Source organism: Cuculus canorus, chromosome 1 (genome assembly GCF_017976375.1).
Source record: "Cuculus canorus isolate bCucCan1 chromosome 1, bCucCan1.pri, whole genome shotgun sequence".
NCBI lineage: Eukaryota > Metazoa > Chordata > Aves > Cuculiformes > Cuculidae > Cuculus > Cuculus canorus.
The window spans coordinates 154,943,912-154,970,114 of record NC_071401.1 but is presented as its reverse complement, the minus strand read 5'-3'; the positions used below and the strand labels follow the sequence as shown (position 1 = coordinate 154,970,114).

Genomic DNA, 26,203 nt, shown 5'->3' with positions numbered 1-26,203 from the left:
ACAGGACACCGCGTCCTGGAGAACTGGATGGGTGAGGCATAACCAAGTTCACAAATGGAGACTGAACCATGATGACAACACATCAGTGCATATTTGCCACAGAACACATGTAAAATGGGACAACTGAGCTCAACTCTAATTAAAGGTTAAGTGGCATTAAGAAAATATGTGTTTAATCCTTCCTGTTTTCACATAGGTCAATAAGCCCCAAAAGCTCAAAATCTACACAGGCTATGGTGTGTACATGCTTAAGAAAAAGAATAAATTCCATCAGTCTTACTGCAGCTGAAGCTTTGCACGGCCTCATACACAGCGGCAGTGCCCAAAACCCATTATGAAATTACAGATGGGACAGTAGCTTATGATTGCACTATCTGACAAATGCTGTGCTTAAGAAAAACAAAAAACAAAACTGAAAATACTACAAGTAATTTCCCATTGTTTTATTTTCCTAAAAAAATACTTCTTCTCTGATTCAGAAATGAAGACAATGTTCAGCCCGAGTTCAAATCAGGTTTTGGGCTCAGCTGTTGTACTCATATCTGTACTTCAGGAAGCCCTAACCCTGCATTTACTAAGAACACTGTGAAAGATTAGCTCTCTCTCCTTATTTCATAATTTAAGCATGCACAGTGGAGTTTTGGGTACTCTTAAGCTATTAAAAGAACGGCCATCTTCATGTAAAAATAGTTGTTTCTTTCCGCTTTCTAGTTGCAGAAGTAACTATGCTGTTTAAAGCACATTCAACTACAATGGAGGTTAGTGTCAAAAGAATGGTTTTCTAACACACATTAAACCACTTATTCATTTGTGGAGAATGGCTGTATCCATAAGAGTAAATACATAAAAGTAAATACAAAAAAGCTCAAGTATTTTTTGCTAGACCGCCTCCCTCTATTATGTTTCACTGCTCTTGTTTGAGCTACCTCAAAAAGTATTGACTTCCCCTACTGTTAAAAATGCTCTGAAGTTAAGGCCTCACAAGTATCATCCTAAAAAGAGAAGCACTCCTCTGCTGGCATGAAATGAAACACAAGTTGTATCTTGATGCTTTGTTTTGATTTTCTTGTTGTAGTAAATTCCAAGACTGTGTTTCAGTCTCAATTTAACACAAATTTCTGTTACTACATGTGCTTTGTATTTGTAAGCATTTTCCCAGATATTGATATGGAAGTACTTTTAGATTATTTTCTCTGCCTAACATACACAAGCACTCATTTAATTAAATTCAGGCACAACCTGTAGCACTAAAAGGACAAGTACTCAGCCCTCATGCTTACTATGTGTATTTTTAACAAGAATCCTCTTAGTATTTTCTCCCCAGGTGTATCAATGCACACTTTTCCACGCTGTTTAACTCTTGGTTTGACTTGTTCTGCCTTTAAAGGGCATCTTGTGTTTTACTGAAGGATTTTCTCTTGGGTAGCTGAAATAACACCAGGGTTCATACTTTATGTTTTCCCACATGACTATAGAGGGATGATTAAAAGTAGTCCTGGAACTGCAGTGTTTTGAAAGAGGACCAAGGTTTGTCTTTCAATTTGCCCATGCTCAATATCCAAATCTCACATCAACCAGTTCTTGACTTTTCAGAAATTACTATAAATATATAATTATAGCAGCACCAGAGCATTTCAGCCTTGAACTACAATGCCAGCATACTGTATACAGACAGGAAAATAGCTTTTAAACATGCATAAAGCCTTAGGAACTCCCTCAAGAAGGGAGTTCATGGCAGTACATATACAAAAATATGAGGGTTTGCATATATTCATGCTACCTCCCAAATATACGTTCTGTCTCTACAAAAAAGAAAGAGAAACTGATGTCTTCTTGGATTGGAAGCCTATGTATAAAAGGAAAAAAAGAATTTAAGCAGTGAAAAGCTCTGAATGTTCAGCTCTGGAGCTGGAATTCACCAGAGATACAGAAAGGCACCATCTCTCTCATGCCATTCAAAGCAATTATGGCACCTTCCCTAAAACAGAAGAGAAATATTTCCAGCACACAGTACTTTTTCTCTCCTAGGTGTCTCTGCAATTGCCCTGAATACTGAAATAGCCAAGAAGTGTTATCTTGGCACCAAGTTCAGTTACCTTGTTTGACCAATATTTGAAATACAGCACATGCAATAATACGAACTAAATGCCTGTGTTACACCAGCAACTAAAGATGCCGTTTCTTGAAACAGATACTGAACTTCTCTTCCTTTGAGAAGCAATAAATTGTTGTATCCACTTAAACAGAATTTTACATCTGCCGATCAAATTAATTCTCCAGCAATAATTATAGCTAAATATTTAAAGTTTAGATACTTAAAATCTAACCAGCTTTCTCATCAGGATTATTTTAAGCGAAAAGAAGGCTTACTTCCGTCGTGACATTACACACCACCCCTTTATAAGGCTTTCAGGAAGGTTACAAAACAAGAACCCAGACACTCACACCTGATCCACTTTATAGCACATGAAGTATAGCTTTTTAGGCCTAATCATCCTATCCGTCTTATTTCCCTCTCTCAAATCTTGAGTTGTTTAAATAGGAAACCAATACTCCGCAACCTGAAAAAGCTCTTAGGAAGTAGGTAGGTTTCTTCTTAATCAAAGTAAAAAAAATAAACGCCGAATTTTTCGGTTCTGAAACAACTGCCACTTGAAAGCAATATCCAGTGTGCAGATTCCAACAAATGTTGCTCAAAATAAACTGTAAATTAAACTTCTTACCTTAAATCCTGATCACCAAAAGGAAAGCAGATCGATAATGACCAAAATCAAAGAATTCTGCTTCAAAGAGCAAGCTACAACAAGTTTTTGATGGGGTACTAGAGAAAGTACGGATAAAAATTTTCTTCCAGCAACACACTAATTCTACAGATTCTTCTTCATTTGTAGATTTGGATGCTTTTTGTTCTAACCTGCCACCTATTAACAAGAGACAAAAGCCTCAAAAGATTAAGTTTAGCCGAAACTATCTGGCACAGACTGTACGATCTTAGAAGTCTCTTTCTTTCCCTCCCAGCAGGACAGAAAGCTGCTGAAAGTAAGCATACTGATTTTTCAGACATTTGTTTTCCCCGATTTTTTTTTTTTCCCCATTATAACTGCAGACTGCTGTATATTGAAGCTCAATGGCAATAAGGCTTTTCTTGTCAATTATTTCTCAAGAATCCCTTAGATGTAGTGAAAAAAACTCCAGGGGCTCTGCTGACTACAGGCTTCCCTGTAGTATTCCACCTACCAAAATAATCTGCTTTGGAAAGGGACTGATTCCTGTAGATACCACTAACAACTGACATACAAATGCAAACAGAAAAATGAAATAAGCTTCTGAATTCACTGTCATCACTGACAACAGAATGAAGCAAAAAAGGCTCCCCCACCCCAAGCTTCAAGCTGATTTAGAAATTGCTTAAGTCTCTCAAGATGATTTTAGGTATTTTGTTCCCTTTGTACTGCAGAAACATAGTGAATGCAAACAGGATTGAGAATTGCCCAGACTCACACTTCTAAAACCCTAAGATTTCAGAGGCTGCAGAGCCTTCAACACGCCCCGCACTAAGATTTGATGGGTCAAAGATATATTTGCATAAGGAATTATTTTAATTGATCCTATTCACAGAGCACTGTCTCACAAAGCTACTCAGATGCCAGACGGACTTTTTACTGGAATTGCTTCTATTATTCTCAATAGCTGCTTATTGTCAGATCCATGACAGCTTCTATAGCTACGACTAGTTGCAGCTATTAGAAAATATCCTGCATTCCGTCTTCTAACAATCTAACAATCAATCTATAACAACATTTACACAATTTGGAAGTACACAACACAATATAGTAACGCAGGAAGGTGAAAAATGCGCAGGGAAAGCGAGGACTTTTCTCCAGTGCAGATTCTGGCAAGGCTATGTCCTCTAGTAATGACAACCCAGGACAAAATTTAGGTTTTCATTACTCTCTCAGTTCAGCCATCCCATGCTATAGCAATTATCACATAACCTACACAATTGATGTCTAATGTCTAATAAAGTCTGTCAATCAACAGGTATATTCAACATACTCCGGCTACATCAGGACCTCCACTAAGCCCAAGAAGGCTTTGAATAATCAAAGCCATTAAGTTGCATCAGGTCCAAGACACAAAGCATTTTTATGACATTCCCTCACACAGACACAGGCCAATAACAACAAAGGTGTCAATTAACCCTAAACAGGGAGAATTTATTGCTTCATACACGAAGTAGATTATTCATTACTACTCAACTTTGCAAGACCACAATTACCAGCACAATACACTACACCAAATTTGAGTGGACTTCTTTTTTCTTACCTTGCTCTAATTTAAAACTAAAAACCCTCTTTTATTTCTAAAAGAAACTCAACATACTGCAGAATAATTTCAAATATCTCTTAGTCAGTGGGGGAAAAAAAGCCCTGGTATATACTGCTATCAGACCATAATGAGGATAGCCAGATATATTTTCAGAAGACATATGTATCCAAATCCATCTCCTCCATTTGTATTTAAGCGTATGGATATAAGGCGACAAAAAAAATATAAAATATGACCCATCTTGCAGGTTTATAAGTCGACCTGCAAACCATAATCAAAGCATAAATATACTCCAACGTGTAAGTACGTTCACATGTTTATTTGCATAATTATCTGCTGCTTTAATATCCAGCTACAAAAAATATCCCTGCCCGAGTATCAGGAAGGAGTGAAGGGTAACGTATACCACCACAGAGAAATTTTTTCATTTAACCTCACAGAAAGGAGCATTACATCACACTCTTACAATGCAGGAGGAGGGGCCTGTTCTCAGAAAGCAAGCTGCAGCTATTTCTCTCCGATTTTCTGCTCGGTTCTGGAGGGAGATGCAAAAATAACTTGGATTTAAATACTTAGCAACACAGAAAAACCAGAGAGAAAACATAGCTTTGCACCTACATTTACTAACGTGCAAAGGAATGCTTGTTTTAGAAAGAATACAGAAGTCTGCACAACCAGCAGCCCCCATATCTCGCCTTTGCAAGGGCGCATTGCCCAGCGGGTGCCCCTCCCTTTCTGAGCCCGCCGAACAGAGCGGGGTCCCCGGGGCTCCCTCCGCTCCCGGGAAGGGCGGCCCGGCCGGACCCGGCAGCTCCGAGAATGCAAACTCGCCTTTATATATGCAAATTTTTGCAGCAGATTTAAGAGCTCCGGGTTCTGTGGGCAAGAAATCCGTGTTTAAAAAGCCTCTATTTAAATAAAACACGATTTTCAGAACTGTCTCGTACTTCACCAGCTTAGAAAACACCCACGACCGTTTGCGATTTGCCTGTGTTTTATATTACAAATCTCTCCAAAATCCACGCCACGATTCGACACGGAGACCTTCTAAAAAGCCCGAAAATTGCACTAAAAGTGCTTCACGCCTCAACCCGGGGAGCACCCGGAGCGGGAACTGCGGTACAAAACGCCTCCGCGAAGCCACCGACGCGCCCGGGCTCCGAAACATCTACCGAGAGGCAAAAACAATAATGAGATAAATGTGCCACTAACCTCATAAAGTGCAGCAGTGCTTAAATCCAGCGAGTTGAGGCATACAAGGTAGAAATGGAAATGAAAAAAAGATCCAAAAAAATGATTTCGTGTTTGTTTTCTTTGTATTTTTTTTTAATTTTTTCTTTTATTTCAAATGTTCAGAACCCAGCAGAGACTCTGTCGGCCATTTTGGCCTGAACTCCCTCGCTCTCTCCTCTCGCTCCCTCTCTCTCGCTCCCTCTTGCTCTCTCTAAAGGAAGCAGCTTTTTTGTGACCTTCAAATAGAGGCCGGTCACGTGACGCGGGGCGCTGTCAATCACGCGCCAGCACCGCCCCCTCCAGTCTTAAAGAGACAACGCTCGGCGCCGCGCGGGAAGTAAAACAGGTGAGCCCTGAGGCTGGGGGTAGGCTTTTCTCCTTAAAAACAGCTACAAATAGGGCAGCCAGCTGTGGGCATGAAGGCTGCAGAACCCATACACATCTCATCAACAGCCCCGCAGAGAAGGACTTGGAGGTGCTAGTGGATGCGAAGCTTGACAGGAGCCAGCAATGTGTGCTCACCGCCCAGAAGGCCAAACCATATCCTGGGCTACATCAAAAGAAGTGTGGCCAGCAGGGCGAGGGACGTGATTCTGCCCCTCTATTCCTCTCTTGTGAAACCTCATCTGGAGTAGTGTGTCCAGTTCTGGAATCCTCAGCATAAGAAGGGCATGGAGCTGTTGGAACGGGTCCAGAGGAGGGCAACAAGGATGATCTGAGGGCTGGAGCACCTTCCCTACAAGGACAGGCTGAGAGAGTTGGGGTTGTTCAGCCAGGAGAAGAGAAGGCTTCGAGAACACCTCATAGCAACCTTCCAGTACCTGAAGGGACTACAAGAAAGCTGGGAAGGGACTGTTTACAAAGGCTTGTGGTGATAGGACAAGGGGCAATGGGCATAAACTGTAGAGGGGCAGATTTATACTAAACATAAGGAAGAATTTCTTCATGATGAGAGTGGTGAGGCACTGGCACAGGTTGCCCAGGGAAGTTGTGTCTGCCCCATCCTTGAAGGTGTTCAAGGCCAGGTTGGATGGGGCCTTAGGCAGCCTGGTCTAGTGGGAAGAAGCCCATGACAGGGGCTGGAACTACATGATCTCTGAGGCCCCTTCCAACCCAAACTATTCTATGATTTACTGCTTAAATCCTGGAATCCTGAACCATCTACACAACATGTACACAGAAATCTGAGACCCAGGTTCAGGACAGCAGAGCAAACTAAGTCTCTCCTACTGCCTGGACTGCTCCAAGTCTAAGGCTGCAAGTTCAGCTCTAGACACTCCATAGTGTCTAGACGCTCCATAGTCTCTTCCCACAGTCTGCACAGACAGATGCTCCAGCAGTTCAAAGGGAGAATACCAGCAGGCTGCAACATTAAAAACCTGCAGGATGGTTGCAGACATCACCTGGAACGTGCAGAACCAGCAAAGAAGATGGTTCAGAAACAGGGTATGGTAACATGAGTACGATTCTGCTGTCAGGAGACTTGCTCCTGTGTCAACCCAGCGAAGTAACAAACGCTAGAACGATCATGTGACGTAACCATGCCTGGCAAGATAACTGACAGCAGCTCGGGCCACTCACCGAGCTACTCTGGGATCAAACCCTTCAAATACACAAGTGTTTCTTCCGTGCAGTTTTGCATTATAACTCTTTAGACAGTAAAAAAGACAACCCTAGCAGTGAAAAACCACCACAGAATGAACCTAACTCAAAAAGCCATGGGGGCACTCCACAGGAATGGATTTGCAGGGCAGAAGTTGCATATCTCATGAATGAGAATATAAATCATTAGTTTGTACGACTGTACTACATCAGCTACTGGCTAAACCTGATGTTTCTAACAATCACCAGGAGGCCACAAATGGCTAACACGGCTCTGGTTTTGACAAGCTGTGCTCCTGCCACACTCAGGATGAGGTACAGGAACTCGAGTGGGGATTTTTGACAGGACTAGAGCCTGCACCCTAACCTCTCCTACCTCTGTCTCTGCAGGCCAAGGAAGCTCTGGAAATAGCTAATGCCAGTGGAATTTACAGGTAATTAATTAAATAAAAGCAGCAAGATGCAAGTTATTCAAGTTGCTCTGTGTAAGCCAGAGCGGACTGGCCCGCGTTACGTTGCAGCGATTTTTGGCAGCGCTAATCCAAACACAGCAATTTAAGAAATGTGGTGGAATCTCAGGGAACATGTTCCTAATTTGTGGCAAGACCGGAAGAGAACACCACAATTGCTCTGAACATCTAAAGACAAAACCCAAACCAACTGCTAGGCATCTGATTTACACGAAGTTTCATAGAAGCAAACGCACACCCATATTGATGAAACAGTTCCCCTCCTTCTGAAAAAATCACATTCAGCATTGCCACTGCACGTTCCATACATGTCCACACTGAGTTTGACAGTATGCGCTAACCTACAGATCACTTGCTCCCTCTCAAAAGCTAAATTGTTTTGCTCAGACTTATAAACCCTCTTAACTTCAGCAGGCCTTGTCAGCTCTCCATTCTGAAGTCCTGGAAGCTTTTATTTCAAGGAGTTGATAATACTGTGACAAGCTTAAGTAACCAACACTCAAGTGAGGTAGTGTGCATCAAGTGTAAACCGCTGCTGTAAAAATTCATCTTGCCAATGTTCTATTGTCAGTATTTTTAAATCAGAAATTTTTTTGGGGGACAAGCTAATAAGCAGTGAACCAAAAATATTTAGAGAGGCCAGGATGTGCAATACTTAACTCCAGCATGGATAAAACATCTTGAGTTATTTAGTGTTCTGTTAAAAATGTTTAGGCTATGTAACTGGGTTTTACCTTCACTGGTTTTTCTTCCATAAAGAACCATGGACTCCACTTAACAAGGTGAAGACATTTGTCTCCTTTAAAACACTATTTGAAAGCTACTTCAAAATTCTTATTTTAATATTAAAATAAATAAAATAAATGCTTTAACTGAATTTTTTCAACTGAAATGTGCCTCATTCTTTCTCTGTTCCTGTTGGCACATTGGTTAAGACATTTCACAAAGTTTTTTTTTGTTTTGTTTTGGATTTTTTGTTTTGGTCTGGTGTTTGTTTCTTGTTGTGTGTGGTTTATTTATTTTTTTTTTTAATGCAGCATTTTCCAAACTAAAATTGTGGAAGCATCATCATCCCTGTTGTTCAGAAAACAATGGAGTGGAGCATAAAAATACACAGCATATACTAAGTCTGCGCATCCCTTTTGAGAGGGCAACTGCACTTTAAAACCTAACCATTTAAGCTTTCTGATGCTAACAGTACTGTTAATAGCCAGTGTTAATAGGTTATATCCTTGTTATGTGCTACTAACTCATCTGATTACAAACACTTCATTTCTAAGCACCTTCCATCTGAGGATCATAAAGCACTTTAAAAACTGTAATGAAGCTCCACAGTGCTCCTAAGAGGGTAGTATCCAGTATGAGCAGCCACATACACACACTTTTAGAGAGATGCTTACAGTCATGGGTTCTCTACACCAATATCTCAACTGAGACAGGAGAGAAGTGTTTTTTTAGTTCACATTAAGCTGCATTGTGGTTTTACTAACAGCTCATTCTTTCTGATGACCTTTTGATGAGAATCAATAAATTAGGCTTCAACATTGTGTACACAGGCATATTCCAGTGTCCACTAGATGAACTGAAGTATCAACTGTGCCCTCCAGTTGTCATCTCAAAAAGGAGACTTGGTCTGTTTGATCTGCAGATCTTTACCCAATTGTAAAAGGATTCAAGTTCATCCAGTCCTTAACGCAAAAGACCCTGTCTCTGTGCTGGCACTTTGCTTGGGCTCAAAGTTCTACAGTTTGATGCCATATCTTACTTATTTTGAAGGCTGTGCCCTCGCCATCCTACAGCACTGGACTCCACCCACTGGCCTTTCTGTATCACCCATATACACGTGACAATAAATTTAAAACTTATATTTTCCCCTAGAAAGTTCTTCATAGCTGATAATATGAAAGTGAAAAAAAGTCAATTCAGGCCCTCCTGCCACAACTCCTCAGTAGAAACTTCAAATATTAACAATTTTCTCATAACATGAATGCCTTCTCACCAACTGTCCTCCTGCTGAAGAATTCACTCCCTTAAGTGTCAGAGACAAAAAGACAGATTTTTTTTGCAAAAGTGCACTGAACTCTACATGCCCTCTATCCTACTGCAGCTCATCAGTTTGATGCCTCTACACTTCCCTCACCCAACCCCAGATGAGGGTGCAGTAACAGATAAAACATAATCTGAGGCCAATTCCTCCTCAGCTCCCTAACCAGCCACCAGTGGACCAACAAACCAGGATTACAATCCTAGCAAGTACACTTCTTCAAGTTAACACGGTTTAGAAAGGTCCCTTTGACCTTCCTGAGATGAGGTTAAAGAATAACCCTTAGGGTAGGGACATGTATGTGAGGACTAGGTTACACTGTTGTACAATTTCTAATAATAAAAAGCAAGCAGAGAACCCCCTGACTTAAGGAAAATAATTAAGGTTTTTACCTATTCCTCGTGTGCTCTAACAACTACCCCATGATTTTTACCAAGAGAACGACTAAAAACATTGAGGTTAAAACCAGGAGTTCAAAGGTCTCACTTCCTAGACTAAGTACTTGACACAGGTGCCTCAGTCCTGGATAAGGAACAGTTTAGATCACTTTTAAATAATTTTCTCTGAACAGATAGAGAGGCTGATTGCCCAACACTTTGCAGAGTGAAGACAACAGCTAAATCTGGCTGTATCGATATACAATTTTTTATTTCAAGTCTTCACAGCAATTGCACATAAGCCGTTGTGCAAGAAAAGTGACTTCTTCAGGAGCACAAACCTTTAAAATGTCCGAGCATTCTTCGAGAACAAAATACTCATTCCTAAGGAAACCCAGAATCGTGAAAACAGAGCCGGCAGGGGTCTTCAGTTATAGTAACCAAAACTCTAATGTAAATTCTTTCTTCAGAGAAAAATAACAAGAGGGAAAAGTGTCAAAGGAAACGTTTGCTCAATTTCTGAAAAGGTTACAAGAACTTTTGCATCCCTTACACAAAGGCACCTATCAGCATGTTAGGAATGGAGCATATCATCATTATTATGCAAAACTTACACTGCAACTGTGCTTTGGAGCTATACTGTCCAGATCTCATTTATATTTTGCCAGGGACTAAAGTAAGAATACAAGGCCTAGAAACTTAATGGCACACCAAGTTTAAGAATTATACAACTTCAAGGCCAAGCCAAAGTTCTGACCCTATACAATAATGAAGTGCTCACAGAAAGATAACCATTTGGAGGGAGAACTTCATTCACAGAACTCGGCAAATACTCACTTTTCCACCTAATTCTTCTTCTGTCTGCCACAATACTTTCTTGAGCTGTTCAGCCTGTAAATAATCCATCGCTACGCCTCCACTTCTTCAATCTCCTCAAATGCCCTTTCCAAACTGAAGATGGAGCTTTCCAGCTGCTTTTTAACACAGCTGTTCCATGAACAATGGAACTGAAAGCTCATTTCCTATGAATCTTCTCCACAAATCACCCAACCTCTACTTCACTGCACTAATCCCAGCTTCCTGCACAGCCAGTTCTCCTTCGATGTCAAGGCTTTACCAATATTTTTTGTCCTACGGAGAACTCCTCCCATAACTTTTTTTCACCATCCCTCAGTACCTGGTCAAAAAATAACATAAGCTGCAGCTAATCCCAAAACACGCATGATGATTAGTTATTAACGGACGTAACCAGAACAGGTAATATTCTGTTTTGTCCTGAAGCTCTTTTTTTCAGTGGGGATATTAATTTTGGTCTCTCTTCTGCCTTGAGGCAGTTATTGAAATTTAACATACTGGTAATTAGAACTATATTATAATTTCTTACTCCTCTGCCTCAATTGACCAAAACTGGACAAGAGATTCCAAACTTACTTGGCGAAGACAGACACAGAGAGCAACTGCATGAGACTTAACTACTCTAGGAAATGAAAGAATAGACCCCGAACATCATCTCCAATTCAATTGAGTCCTCCTCTAACTGCTGCATTAGTTTTTATATTCGTATCCTTGGAAATTAAATGACTACATTCTAGTAACTAAACATGCAAGGGAACTTGTGCAAATTAGTATTCTTAGAATCTGGCTAACCTGCTCCTTACTATTACCTCAGAAGCTTCTTGATTTTGGAGACCTAGCAGGTCTCCCTCTTTGGTTTCTAAAATCCTGTGAACTGCAAAAATACCAGTGAAATAGGGAAATGTTTATCCGTTTTACGCAACTCTATCTATGCCAGTGAAAAGATAATACTTCTTTCAAATAAACATGTGTTTGGGGAAATGGTATAGGATATCACTCCACCCATACATACAGCAAGTGGTTGCTTTCTAATTGTTATTTACAGTATGTGAATTACCATGCCAGTTAGATTGACTCCACTGACCTTCCATCAACACTAGCTGCCACTGTGCATTTCTAAAGGAGTAATAACATCACTGCCTAAATCCTTCTTTTGCCCTGTTTAAGGCTCAAAGCTTTACACATTTCAAACAAATAGTAGCAAGGGTTCTGGTCATCTGATCAGGTTGGAATATTTAATGAAAAAATTACCTTTCATGTCTATAAATGCTATACTACAACAGAACCCCTTCTTTTTACAAGGCCTTTACAGATGCTTCTACAAAGTTCAGTATATTCTACTCACTTTAGTTTAGTCTACTCATGCAAAGGGGATTTCTTAGAAATAGTTCTGGGAAGTCTCATAAAAGACAAGGAAGATATCCGGACTGAAAGAGCTTTATTCTAGTCCAATGCCCCCCTCAATAAACTGCACTTAAATAAAGGAAAATATTTAAAAATCTCTTTATAGCATGATAGACCCGTACCTCTCTACAAATTGTTCTAACTTGCCTTTACTTTTAGTATGGGGAGTTCAATCACTGGCCCGGAAAACCTCTGAGCAAAGGAATTTCTGGCATCTTGGTTGGAGCTGGCACAAACCCATTTTCCTTTGTTCTCATTAAAGGAACCATAATATGCTAAGTCAAATAAATAATTAAAAAAAATCCAAACCTCAAAGTAAAAGGAGAATACAAAAGGAACACATATTCAACGGATTACTGTAAGAGAAGATTTCCTTAATTTGACTCATTTTTCTAACAAAAGCGCTATTTATTGCTGCAAAAAATCTGTAAACTGATCTTTCCAAGCAACTTGAACATCTTCCGTAAGTAATTTGCCTTCATGTACAGCCCTTCAGTTTGAAATGTCAGCAAAGGAACAGCTAGCTATCCATGCAGAAAAATCCACAAGCTATAGCTGTCACAAATATTCAAATGCATGCACTAACCTAAAAACAATACGACCCCCAAATATGATCAACTTTGATGAAGGGCAAAGAGTTCTAAGTAAAAAAAAAAAATCACAGCAGCTCTCCAGATCACAGCATGCCAGAAGAGCAATGCAGCATAAGAGCTCCAAAATATCTCTGTAAACAAGTTTTTAATTCATACCATGTTGACCACAGAGCACAGTATTTTTAGTCATACAAAGTAAGTCATATCTTCTACAAGGAATAAAGAGCCTGCTTTTTTAATTCCTTCCCTTTCTTTAACCAGGAATGGTCACTACCTGAAGGGTCTAGATAGGATAGAACCAAGACTTTAAAATTATTTACGTTTTGGACCTTAAAGGATAAAAAAGGTAAATGGTCTTAACCTCTGGTACCTTTAAGCCATAGTGGATTTCTACTTTCTGAACACTGGAAACAATAAGAGAGCACAAACTCTAATGTAACATACAACCATTAGACTTTTTCTCTTCCCCTCTTCATCTCCTTGAAAGGAAGATTCAACCATTCATCTGGTATACACACACAAAAATAGCAAAGCCTTCATGAATGTATTTGTTCTTTGGAGAGAACGAAGCAGGAAAAAAAGCACTGAGCCACTTAAAATGGATGCAAGAAGAAAAAAAACTAAGATTCACGACACTAACTGATATACATTTATGATGCCACTGACTTGCGCTAACAGTCCAAAAAGTCAATCTTTAGCATATGAAAATGTGTGGCACTACCTTGGTGTAGATACCACAGAAAATTGCCTGAATTAAACCATATTTTTACATTAAGAATATAGACAAAACATCAATTTAAACAGGGCTCAAAATTATTTAAGGCACTTCAATGATTTTTCTTGCTGCTCTGTGTCTGTTCTCTCATTCCCATGTAAGATGTCATCCAACAGCTGCCATGTAATTAGCAATGTCCAGCCATCCATATAAATGATACATCAGAGGGCAGTCACCTCAGGCAGCTCTTGAGGAAGTAGCAACTTGGGAGAGGGAGAGGAAATGGCCACTAATCAACTAGAGGCAAAACAAAAAAGACTTCTTGGACAATGAACCTGAGATGTCAATGGAGTGCCCAAGTAGATAGTTTTCTTCCTGGAAACCTACAAGAGGACACAGGGTGGAGGAGGTGGTGGTGTCTGAAAAAAATAGGCTCTGGGATTTTAGGAATTTGGTCAGTATGCAGATGTTCTCCCCTTCAAAGTACTGTAAGCTCTTTAAGACAGTGGTAAATACCCTCCTTTTTGCTAGCAATCAGGATTACTGCTACCTGTAATGACCAGAGGATCCAATGGTATTGAGGACAATAATGTGGCACTGTCTACTCCGAGTATTTTGCAATATTGTATTTGTAAATCAAGCAAGTTGGAATGGAAAACGTAATTTTTTCTTGGTTTGGAAAGGCGAAAAAATGTAAAGAAATCTCTTGATCAGATGAGACTGCAAATTCAGAAGCAGGCTTTGTACACTTCCTACGCAGGACAAATACAGATCTTGGGGGTTGGGAAAGCAAGGAGGCGGAACCCAAACAAACTGGCCTGTGTTTACCACAAGACATCTGGAAGAAAGCACTATAAAATCCTAGAGAGCGCCAAATTCTTCATGCTTAAAATGTACACTGTCCACAAATCTTTTTTTTCTCTTATTATTCGGCAGAAGTGAAGGTTAAACACATCGGGATAGTAATTGGGAACTTGACTTCCAAAGTTGACTATTTTCTGTGAGATCTCCCACAGCTTTTTTTTTTAACCTCAACCATCATCTGGCTTTTGTTTTTCCACGTATTGAGAAAATACTTGCAAAATCACACTACACTAAAGGTGCAGCTTAGCTGGTGCACATAGAAAGCCTGTATCTGCTTATGACAAAATAAAACATATAGTGCTACGCGATTTGCTGCCTACTAATTTATGGTTTGAAAGGAAAGTAAATAAAATCACTGAGGAGGAGAAGTGGGGAATTCTAAAAACCATGAAAGGAAAATTTAAAGTATATTCAAGACTAACTTGCAGAAGTGAACGCCCAATTTTAAATTATTTTTCCTTAGAATACACAGATTAGTGTTTTCCGTTGGGTATATCTTCAATTCTAAGTAGAAAAATTTTGAGATTTAAGTGCAACCTTGGACTTGTAAAATATGCATGACAATTGATGGAACTTTGGGCAATTTGAAGTTGTTAAGTTTCAAGTATACATCCTGCACATTTTTCGTATATTATGCAGAAGTATTGTATTGTAAAGGGTGCAAGCCAGCTTTCACAACAGTATTAACTTACCGGTCTTATGGTTAAAACACAGCTGCCTCTACAAATACAGAATTCACTGCTGTCTTATCCGTTTCCACCCACTCAATTGCACAATAAAGGGTAATTCATTTCTCTACATCTCAATCCCCGCTTATATACGCAGGTAGACTTGCCTTCAAATGCAAACTTGTCCACTCATTCCACTGCAGAGAGGAAAGAGACTTCTACAATATGAAGGTGATGAAAATATTCCTTAAACCTTAGTGGGACCAGTTTTCATCTTAACCTTTTGTCTAATGGTCTTCTGCCCGCAAATATCCTTTTGAATCTCAAAAGGACATAAAAGAAAAAAATAAATTCAAAGTTAGAACTCTCCTACTCAGATGCCAATACCAGAGTTAGCCTGAATTATCACTGGGACTGACTGAAGCGAATCCTGACATGCTAACAGAACTGTAATACCTGTGACAAAAGCATCTGGTACAGCCACTAAGGACACAACATGTGTCGTGGCTCTTTGGTGATTTGTTAGGATGTTGGACAGAGGACTTCAGTGTTTGGGGACATAGCTCTAACCAGCTACTTATTTTGCACACGGAGAGAACAATCAGCAACGAAAAATCAGCTATGCCTTTACTTTCTTTTTTTTTTTTTCAAGGTTGGAAAGGACCCATTGGATCATCGAGTCCAACCATTCCTAACACTCCCTAAACCATGTCCCTAAGCACTTCATCCACCCGTTCCTTAAACACCTCCAGGGAAGGCGACTCGACCACCTCCCTGGGCAGCCTGTTCCAGTACCCAATGACTCTTACTGTGAAGAATTTTTTTCTGATATCCAACCTGAACCTCCCCTGACAGAGCTTCAGGCCATTCCCTCTTGTCCTGTCCTCTGTCACTTGGGAGAAGAGGCCAGCACCCTCCTCTCCACAACCTCCTTTCAGGTAGTTGTAGAGAGTAATAAGGTCTCCCCTCAGCCTCCTCTTCTCCAGGCTAAACAACCCCAGCTCTCTCAGCCGCTCCTCGTAAGACTTGTTCTCCAGCCCCCTCACCAGCTTTGTTGCTCTTCTCTGGACACGCTCCAGAGCCTCAACATCCTTCTTGTGGTGAGGGGTCCAGAACTGAACACAGTATTCAAGGTGCAGTCTCACCAGTGCTGAGTACAGAGGGAGAATAACCTCCCTGGAGGTTTCAAAAGAATTTGGGGTGACAATTAAATTTAGGTACCCCAAACCAGAGTTGATAATCTGAATTAAGATTTGGAGGCTACTTTGAAAATGTCAGCATGAATCTTCTGAAAAAAAAAAATCCAAAACAACCTTCTGCTTAGGTTGGTACTGTCAGCAAATTAAAAAGGTGCAATGGTACTCAAGACAAATCTTGATACCTTCTGTAATATAGAATGTCCTTAAAACAGCAAACAGTTACGCAAGCATCTAGCTAGCTGTTCACTTTACATTTGGTTAGAATAGTGTTTTATGCTACAGACGCAGAAGCTATGGATAGGGTGCTTCATGGGATTTTAACATTAAAGAAACCCTTCAAAAGAATAGCATAGTACTCGCTGACAATGTCTGGCACTCACCAACCAATGCAGACGTCGTCAGGATGTACCACTGTAGTCTTTTTATAGCTTTCAGCAACACTATAAAAGAGTAAGACTGGTTGTTTTATGCCACCATGGTAGGGATATTTAGATGTGCACCCAATATTGGCAGGCTGCTGAAAACAAAGAAAGACTTGCCTACTAACTGGCTCCTTAATTTGAAGTACTGACTGGAAAGGCTGACAGAGCCTTTTGCTTAGATTTAATATGCTGAAAGTAAACTAGAGTGGAGGGAAATAATTCTGTTACGTAAGCAAACATGGAAGTAAGTTTTGATGAAGACTGAGCCAAACTTTCAGACATGCTTAATGGAAGATGAAAGGCAATGGACATAAATTGAAACAAGGAAGATTCTAACTGAGTATTGGGAAATTTTCCCCACCGTAAGGTTGATCAAACATTGCAACAGATTGCCCAGAAAGGCTCTAGAACTATCCTGAGAAGCCTGACACAAATTAGAGCTAACCTTCGAATCTGGCCCTCCTTGAGCATGGGATTGGATGAGATGACTTTCAGAGGTCCTTTCCAACCTGAATTATTTTATTAGTCTATGATTCCTGTTTTCAGCTTAGATAATTTTAGCCACTGCTTTCTTTTAACTGTAGGGTCATAGAAGTCCAGGAAGACATTGACTATGCCCGCTGACATGTCAAAGAATAAGATAAGAGAACATTATCAAATTTTAAATAATAATGTTGGAACCCTTCCTGGTTGCACTTCCTGCCACTGCTGCAATTTTGGGAGGGTTTCATTAAAAACTCTTGCCTCAGAATCTATATATTAAACTATCAAGCCAGGGAAAAGGCTCTCCATCAGCAGGCCTAACCAATGATACTTTGTAAATTATGAAAATCATCTTGTTTTGCTATCTTTCTTGCACTATGAATCACTTCTAAATGTACAAATTATCAAGATAGCTGAAGACTTTTCTCTCCCTGTAAAACAGCAGGTGTGCCATAGCCAGCTGAGTTACTTCAGAGAGCAGTAACAACTGGGTTTTACCTATCTAGTAAACACGAGCATGAACTCGGCTCACTTTTGGTCTGAACAGCTACTGCCAAAGACACCTCTCTGTATGCCAGTCAGGAACAGTAAAACATTTACATTTTTCCTAGAAAAAGGAGTAGTTTTTCATTAAGAACCCCTTTCACTAAGAGATTAAGGTGCATAAATTTCTGGTGGTGACAGCAGGGGATCATTTATTAGCACAGACAGAGTTGCTAATTAACCCAGCTAGAACTAGGAGCACAACCTTGATTTAAGGACTGGAATAGAATTTTTTTTCCTACCCCCAAAAAAGTACAGAGAAGCTGCTCTCTGCTTATGAACAGAAGTTTCTCGAGCAAAGTTGCCTGCTAATCTTTGCTCTAGCAATGAAAAAGTAAAAGCCCTACTACAATTACTAAGGCAGCACGAAGGTACTGGCATGTAAAAAGTAAGTATTTTGGCGGGAGATAAAATTTATTCCATAAGCACGGCAGTTCAGGTCAACCTCTTCCTAACTGAGTAAAATATGAGAGAATGTCTCTAACAAAATGTCCACCTGCAATTAAACATAGTGATACTGATCTTTCTCCAAACACTTCCTTTGGGACAGGGGGAAAGTGGTTTCTTACCAAACATTTTAGCCACATAAAATAAGGTGGCTAAGTGTAGCAAACAGTTACCTCATGCACCAGTGAACTGAGAGGAGGGAGGGATTTACAGAGTCCTTTAAGACTGACAAGTAACAATTTCTCAATGAGTCCATTTGTCCTCTGCTGCAATAGAAACATGGCCCAAGATGGCCAATTATCAGCTCCAACAGGCCAGGCAGACTCCCTTCTTTTGAACTGTAGATTTGAAGAAAGTGGCAGCCCTCAATGCTGCAACCATGACAGTCCTGTGACACAGGCACCATGCAAATCTTTTCAAAGCACTCAAGATGAATATGCCCATTCCATATTTCATTCCTCCTATGGATTTTGAATGGGTAACTTTGCTTCTTCATAAATAGCTTTAATTGAAATTTGTTATATTCACATCACAAATGATCAGTTGAAGACTTTGTAAAACCTTGCATACATTCTAACAGGGTAATTCCTCCCCACAAAGCTGACAGGTACCAGCAGATGGCAGTTCTAAGGTACTGCCTACAGTTCAATCAAAAATCTTAAGATGCTACAAGTTTAGTACTGTAACTATGCTTGAAAGAACTGTTCAATACAGCAAAAGAATGGTTTGCGAGATTGAAGCAGGTTTCTTTTTTTTTTTTATACTAGAAGGTACTCTTGCAATGTCAAGCTTTTATCCCCAAGTCAAGCCAAGCTGAAACTCTCCCTTGTATTTCAGAAATTAAGCACCAGAAGTCATCCAGGGATGCTGGCTCCTTGTAATCCATTATGAAGCTGCACTTCAGCAAAGGAAATTTCATGTATGACTGGGCCTAAATAAGAACTGCTGCTTCCATGGAAAGTCTCTCAGAAGTACCTTTTTTTTTTCCTGTTCCTTCATTGCCCATTCAAACTTCTACTCCCTTGGAATACAGTTAAATGTTACTAAATTTCTGGGCCTGCCTGAGAGGTTAACACTTGCAGACTGTTCCAGCACTCTGGTGCAAGTTTGCTCCCTCACAGGTGAGTTGCCAAAATCGTATCTTCCAAGTACTTCCTCAACATTATCTCAGTATAGGCTCACCCAGATCAGGCTGCCTATGAAAGGCAACTAAATTAACATGGCAAACTTTTCAGGAAAGCAAATTAGAAGCACTCAAACCAATACAAAAATTCCCTCTGCGTAGGGGTAGAGGCAGTAAACTCCAGGAAGTGTGATGAACAGCTGGAAAGTGAAAAGTGCAGCTATTTCTGTAATGAACTCTACAGTCAAACTTAACATCTACTTTTCCCTAAGCTCCAAATTTATTTCAAACCAACTAGGAGGACAACAGTAAACACAAGTACACAGAATTACAGAATCACTGCAAATGGAAGGTATCTCTGAGATGGTCAATCCCACCCCTTTGCTCAAAGGAAGGCTAACTACAGCAGGTTGCTCAGGTTTGTGCCCAGCTGGATTTTGAATATGTGAAAGGGTGAAGAAGGCACAACCTTTCTGGGTGATCCGTTTCAAAGGTCTGACCCTGTTTCACAGAAAGAAAGAAAAAAAAATATTCCCTCAAGTCTGAGCAGAGTTTCTTGTATTTCAGAGTATGCCCACCACCTCTTGACTCTTCACCAGGCACCACTGTGAAGAGTTTGGCTCGGTCTTCTTTAGTCCCTTCATCAGGTATCTCTACATATGAATAAGATCCTCCCTCCAGTCTTCTCATCTCAAAGCTAAACAGTCCTAGCTCTCTCAGCTTCTCTTCCTATGTCAGATGTTCCAGTCCCTCTCCGTGGGCCTTCACTAGACCCACTCAAGGATGTCAAACTAATCTCTAACACAAGTGAGTAATAATACAAAGAGGCAGCTTTCTCTTTTCTTTTGAAATCTACAACAAAAGATTTGAAATCAAGGCACCTTTTTGGAGTCACTTAACAATACAAATTACTGATCCTTTGATTATCACTACTTTTCTCAGATGCCAGACCAATGTCGCTTACAACAAGGCATAAGCTACCACAAGGCAGACAATCTTGTTAGGTAGTTGAAAATTTGAGACTGTGGGTAGAAAAAGATTCAAGTGATCAATTTAAATGTAAGAGCAATACCCACAATAAAATATTGCTGGCATTACGCTATAGCTGTACAAATCAAGTATCTTCATCTCTCAGTTGCTTTACTAAAATGAGACCCTTATACTTGTATAAAAGTATTAACAACATTATTAGTAATGATACTTCTTAAGGCAGGATCTGTATGAGAAGATCCTGGATGCTAGCTGAACACGAATTTCTTAGTTAAAATAAAAAATCCCACTTAGCAGAAATCTCATATTCTCTTTCTAATAATGACAGTTTTGGAGAACAGAAAGAATGTTGTAAGGCACTTGAAAAGCTCTAATTAGAAATTAGGTCAACTGTAAACTAATTCTACCTTCCACTTGCACCTAAAATAAGACAGCAATCACAAGGCTATGATAAATCCAGTACAACATCCCTCCTATTATTCAGTACAATAATAGGTTTCATATGCTACTAGATATCTAAAGAAACAATTCAGAAGAGCAGAAGTCTAACTCATACTTTTTATTTCTGCACCGATTGTTCTTCTGGAACTTTCTGAAAGTTTCTACTTCAACAAGCTTTGTATCTCTTGGTACCAAGTACGCTGGGCAGCCTGAATAGAAAGAAACAGCAGCAATTACTTTGAGAAGTCTGGCTCACTTCCATTACGGAAAGAATGTGCATGTTCAGCACTAGAACTTCCCCAAATTCATCTTGGCTACCACTGAAATGGCTTCTCACTGTCGCAAAGGCAGTGGACTTACAGCTGCAACCACATGTAAAAGGTCAGGAAGACCTTCATCCCAAGTTAAATCCCAGCCATTCTGCAACAAGTGTACTACTGATCAGTGGGAATTTCTCCTTCTCATGAGAAGACAACCAATCAGGTATAGGAACAAAAGAGTTTTGTGTTGTGGATTTCCCTAACACCAAAATTGCTCCAAAAGGCAAGTAATAAAAGAAATTATTATATCAAAATTACAAGTAAAGAAAAGAATAGGGAAGCCAACTATCACTGCAATTCTTCTGGGACACGGCTCTGTTCTTCCCTACTGAACAGAAACTCAGGAAAAAACCCAACCACTACTAGATTTCAGTTTAAAGTCATATGAAAAAGCCATTTTCTATATGCCTTTTGCTAACGGAAATCTGTCATTTTCTTCTTTGATCAAGCCTCTTTCCTTAAAGCACCGTGTACCGGCATCTTAAACTTGTTCGTCCTTGAAAGAGCATTTTGTTTACAACTTCTGTTCCTTTATTAAAACACATTCTAAAGAAGTAAGGCTCAGGTTTCACAAAGGACCAATCTACCATATGCACACCAAAAGGAAGGCCCCGATTTTATCATATTTTGCATTACTTTAGCGAAGAGGAGCTGTGTAAATACTTCATGTACAAACTCAATACCTCAGTGTCAAACTTCCAGAACAATTATCCCTTTTAGAACAACTTCTGATATACCTTCTGAAACTGCAATGCATATTTCTATGCTTTTAAATGTAAGGCAAGCCAACATCCTGATTTATGTTTTTTCAGCCACCATCCACTATTAGATATGGATATTTAAGGAACCGAAAGGGCAAGCACTAAACGAACCACCAATGCTACCAGCACATTTAAACAAGAGTGCTTCACACCATTTACTATGGTAAGGCCCTTTTTAAATAAACATGTGACTCACTGTTTGTTTTCTTCACCAGGAGGTGGAGTCTTGCCATGCCCCTCCATTACAAAATCCTCATGTTCCATCTGCAAAGGCAAGCATTGCAGGTCAGAAATCGGTGGAGCAAAACGCACATCACCTGAAGTGTCCCTTTTCCATACGCAACAACTTAAGACAGCCACTTCATGACAGTGGCTGGTCCAGAACAGACCGTGTAGTTTCTTAGCAGCGTACGCACATATCCAACCCCATTGCTATGGCGTCATTTTATAGCACAATTTTCAGAAAGTCTTACAAGGAAAAAAAAAAAAAAAGATTTAATGGCTATAGCAGAAGACTATCAGTGAGGGCATCTAGACTCTAAGTTTTGTTGTCATTCTGAATAAGTGTGGCTTCTACCACTTCTTCGTTACATATAAAGCAGGAATTTAAAACAGTTAGGTCTATCAACATCTCTGCAGAAAAATCAGAATTTTCAAAGAATCGTATTAACCACAGACACAAACTGATGTGGAAGCGGAGTATTTCTTGTGAAAAATAACTTTTATAATAAAAAGAGACTTTTGCAGTGTTCACAGAGCTTAGTTAGCAGGGTAAAAAAGAGGCCTAAGGGAACCTCAAATAGATGCTGTTCCAATGACAACATAAGGTAGGCATTTCCTTTGGCTGACATGTTAAAAAGATTCCAGGGGCACTAAGGAAGTTTTCTGTTTAATTGTTTGCTTTTAAAACACAGTTTTAGCATACATTTTCAGTAATTTTTTTAGCCAGAAAAAAAATAATTAAATTATATTTGAGCATTAATTAAGCTCTCTTCATTTAGTTACTTAATTCAGCCAGAATTTCTAGCACAAGTAGCAAAATATTCTTCTCTTTATACAAAAATCCAACACATGCACTTAGTATTTTATATAAACACCCACCTACACAGTTAGCAGCACTCTACTTCACACGAAGCCAGCAAACAGGCCACACCGCAATACTCAATAAGCCATACAACAAAGCAAGTAAACTAAAATCACACATGAATCCGTGATCTACTATATTAAGCCGGAAAGAGGAGAGGATCACTATTCAGTCACTAAAGATAACATGGTTTAGTCAGTCTTTGAAGGAGAAACCCAACCCAAACACAATTCCAGCAGCCACTTCCCCTTGTGCCCCTCCCCTCAAAAGAGTCAAGTTTACGCATTTGTACCTTGATCTTGTTGCTAGGTCACAAATACCAATAAAATCCATTACCTGCACATTGACTTCTAACAAGGATAACAAAAATTACATTATTTGCCTGCACAGATGCAGCCCTAAGCAGCACAGATGCAGCCCTAAGCAAATTCACAAATGACGTGAGAAACTGATGAACTGTAAGGTGGTAATGACATCCAGGAGACAGACAGTCATTCAAATATGGGCAAGGTAATTTCATGTTTGTAAACATGTACCCATGGGACTCACACTAAACTCAGTATTTTCATTTAAAAGCAATGTTTGAAAGCAAGAAAATTTTGCGTTATGATTTTGTAAACAACTCTGACATTTATCCATGTATTCCCACCACGTCAAAGACACTGAAATCTCCTTCTACCACAGTCCATATTGGATTCTCAAGAGCTCTAACATCTGGACTCAAAACTAACCAGCTGAAGAGAAAGGTATTTGTTCCACCACTTTTGCTGTTGCAGATGTTAAAACACAAGAGTGACAACTGCTAAAACAGCTACAAATTTGTGGCCACACAGCAAAACAGTGTGGTTCTGTGAGTGAGGGTCAAAGTTTAAGAGTTACTCTTATACAACCTGAAATCAGAGGTATTTTAGTCCGCTGCTAGCAGAGACAAGTCACATGAATGGTAAGCAAGGAAAGAATTCATACAGAAACAAACCAAAGTACTGGGAAGAAAGATGAAACAACATTTGAGAATAAGGAAGCCTACATACAGCATATATAATGCTAAGCTAACAATACTTTTGTATGTCCAACACTGCACATCATCTCTTCCTACACTGTGGAAGGCTGTTATGACAGACAGAGCCCAAAGTCATGGACTAAACAGACTCAATGGACATTTTAAGGGGATGGCCCACAGACTAAGGGAATTACATCTGTGTGTTTATATCAAAAGACAGGAAAATTGGTGGTGATTAATTGGAATGTATTAGAAAATATAGGACCCGAGCATGACATACATGGTACAGAATAAAGGGTGGATACTGTACTGGTTTCAGCTGGGATAGAGTTAATTTTCTTCCTAGTAGCTGGTATGAGAATGGCGAGAATGGCGCTGATAGCAACAACTGAACCATCAGTGTGTTAAGTAGTGCTTATACCGAGTCAACAACTTTTCAGTTCCCATGCTCTCCCAGCAAGGAGGTGTACAAGAAGCTGAGAGGGAGAATAGCCAGGACAGTGGGCCCAAACTGGCTAAAGAGATATTCAATACCACAAGATGTCACAGCTGGTACATATACTGAGGGAAGCTGGCCAGGGGCCTAGGATGGCTGGTTGGGAATAGGCTGGGTATGGGTCAGTGGGCAGTGAGCAACTCCATCACACGTATCTCATTTTGAATATTCTATTATTATCATCATCTCTTCCACTGCTGTCCTATTAAACTGTGTTTATCTCAACCCACAAGTTTTACTTTTTCCCCAATTCTCCTCCCCATCCCTCCAGTGGCGGCGGTGGGAAGAGTGAGAGAGCAGCAAAGTGGAGCGCAGTTGCCAGCTGGGGTTGAACCACACCACCATATAAAATAGAAATTCAATTTAATGAAGCTGTAGAAAAGGAGAGATCATAAAAACTTAAGTATAAAATGGGAATGATTTGAAAATCAACAAAAACTTAGAAGGAACAGGAAATTATTTTATTAGTCCATAAACAAGAAATTTGAATGAGAAGTGGAAAATCTAGTAGACAGCTGTCAGGAAGGCAATTACTGAAGTACAGCCAATAAAAGTATTGCTTTAACACAAATTTTGTACGAAGAAGGCTAGTGACAGAGCTGTTCCAGACATGTTATCATCTAGCACGCGTATCTATCAAACTTAAGTGTTTCAAAAAGAAGCGGGCAAATAATTAAGACCAACAGACTGCCTGAGCTTGAGGCAACAAGATAGTAGGTCCAGGCATGACCTGTTTTTAAGAAATGAGAAAACCCCATCTAACTTTAATCAGCTTGCTTTACTTCAAGAAGTATCTGAAAATGCTAAAATCTGCACTATAAAAAATGAAGATATGGTACAGTTATGTCAGCATTTAAATAAAGAGCTGGGCTTCTTTTAACTTAAGAGAAAAACAATGGTTAAGTTTCTCATGAGAAGCTCATCAAGAAAATTAGTCACAGAATGAGAAGATACTCATAAACACAAAGTGTTCAACACACAAAACAAAGATTAACTGGTAGGTTTTCACTGATTAAAAAAAAGTCTACCCTTGGACATGTCTTTTAAACAACTTTACTAAAGACTTGAAAGGCCCATAGTGTGCACTGCAGTCAAATCTTACAATACTGGGGTGAAGAGGTTCTATCAACCTGTCCAAGGCCAGGGGTGCCACTCAAACAGACCTAGACAACCTGGAGGAATGGACCCTACAGGAACTTTACGAATTCAGGCAGGACAAACACAAAGCCCCATACCTGAGAGCCCCAGGCAATGATACAGGTTAGAAACTGACCTTGAGCAGTTCTGTGGAAAAGGTCTTGGCAGAGAGCAAGCTGATTAGGAGCCAGCAGTGTGCTCTGGCAGGAAAGGTCAGTGGTATCCCAGGCTTGAATAAGAGAAGCCTTGCCAGTAGATGAGTGAGCTGATTACGGCCTCTATTAAGTGCTTATTACTCCAGATACGGTCTAATGCACCTTGTTTTGGGCCCTCCAATACAAGAAATACATCCATAAAGTGCATGTTGTAGGCCACCAAGATATTCAGGGAGCCAGAGCACTTCCTCTGTGAGGAGAACCTAAGCGAGCTGGGCTTGTTCAGTCTGGAGAAGAGACGGCTTTGGGGAAACTTAACAGCAGCCTGTCTGCACTGACGAGGAGTTCAGCAAGGAGTCAGGCTCACCACAGCGGTGCACCATGACAGGATAAGAAGCAACAAGCATAAGCTGAAACAAGAGAAGTCCAGACTGGATATAAGATGACT

General features: G+C 40.0%; 1 protein-coding gene across 24 annotated transcripts in view; it reads right to left on the bottom strand.

Annotated features, from left to right (window-relative positions):
• The window catches only part of TNRC6B (trinucleotide repeat containing adaptor 6B), a 136,069-nt gene that overhangs the window by 71,813 nt on the left and 38,053 nt on the right, over window positions 1–26,203 (bottom strand). For 8 of the 24 annotated variants that reach the window (XM_054064476.1, XM_054064620.1, XM_054064539.1 and 5 more), the window contains one exon: window positions 22,080–22,147. The exons of 15 other annotated variants lie outside the window; for them this stretch is intronic. In XM_054064476.1, the coding sequence (XP_053920451.1) occupies window positions 22,080–22,147 (68 nt within the window). Of the gene's footprint in view, window positions 1–5,541; window positions 5,662–22,079; window positions 22,148–26,203 lie in introns of those variants that run through there. One more of the 24 variants, XM_054064555.1, reaches the window with a different exon arrangement.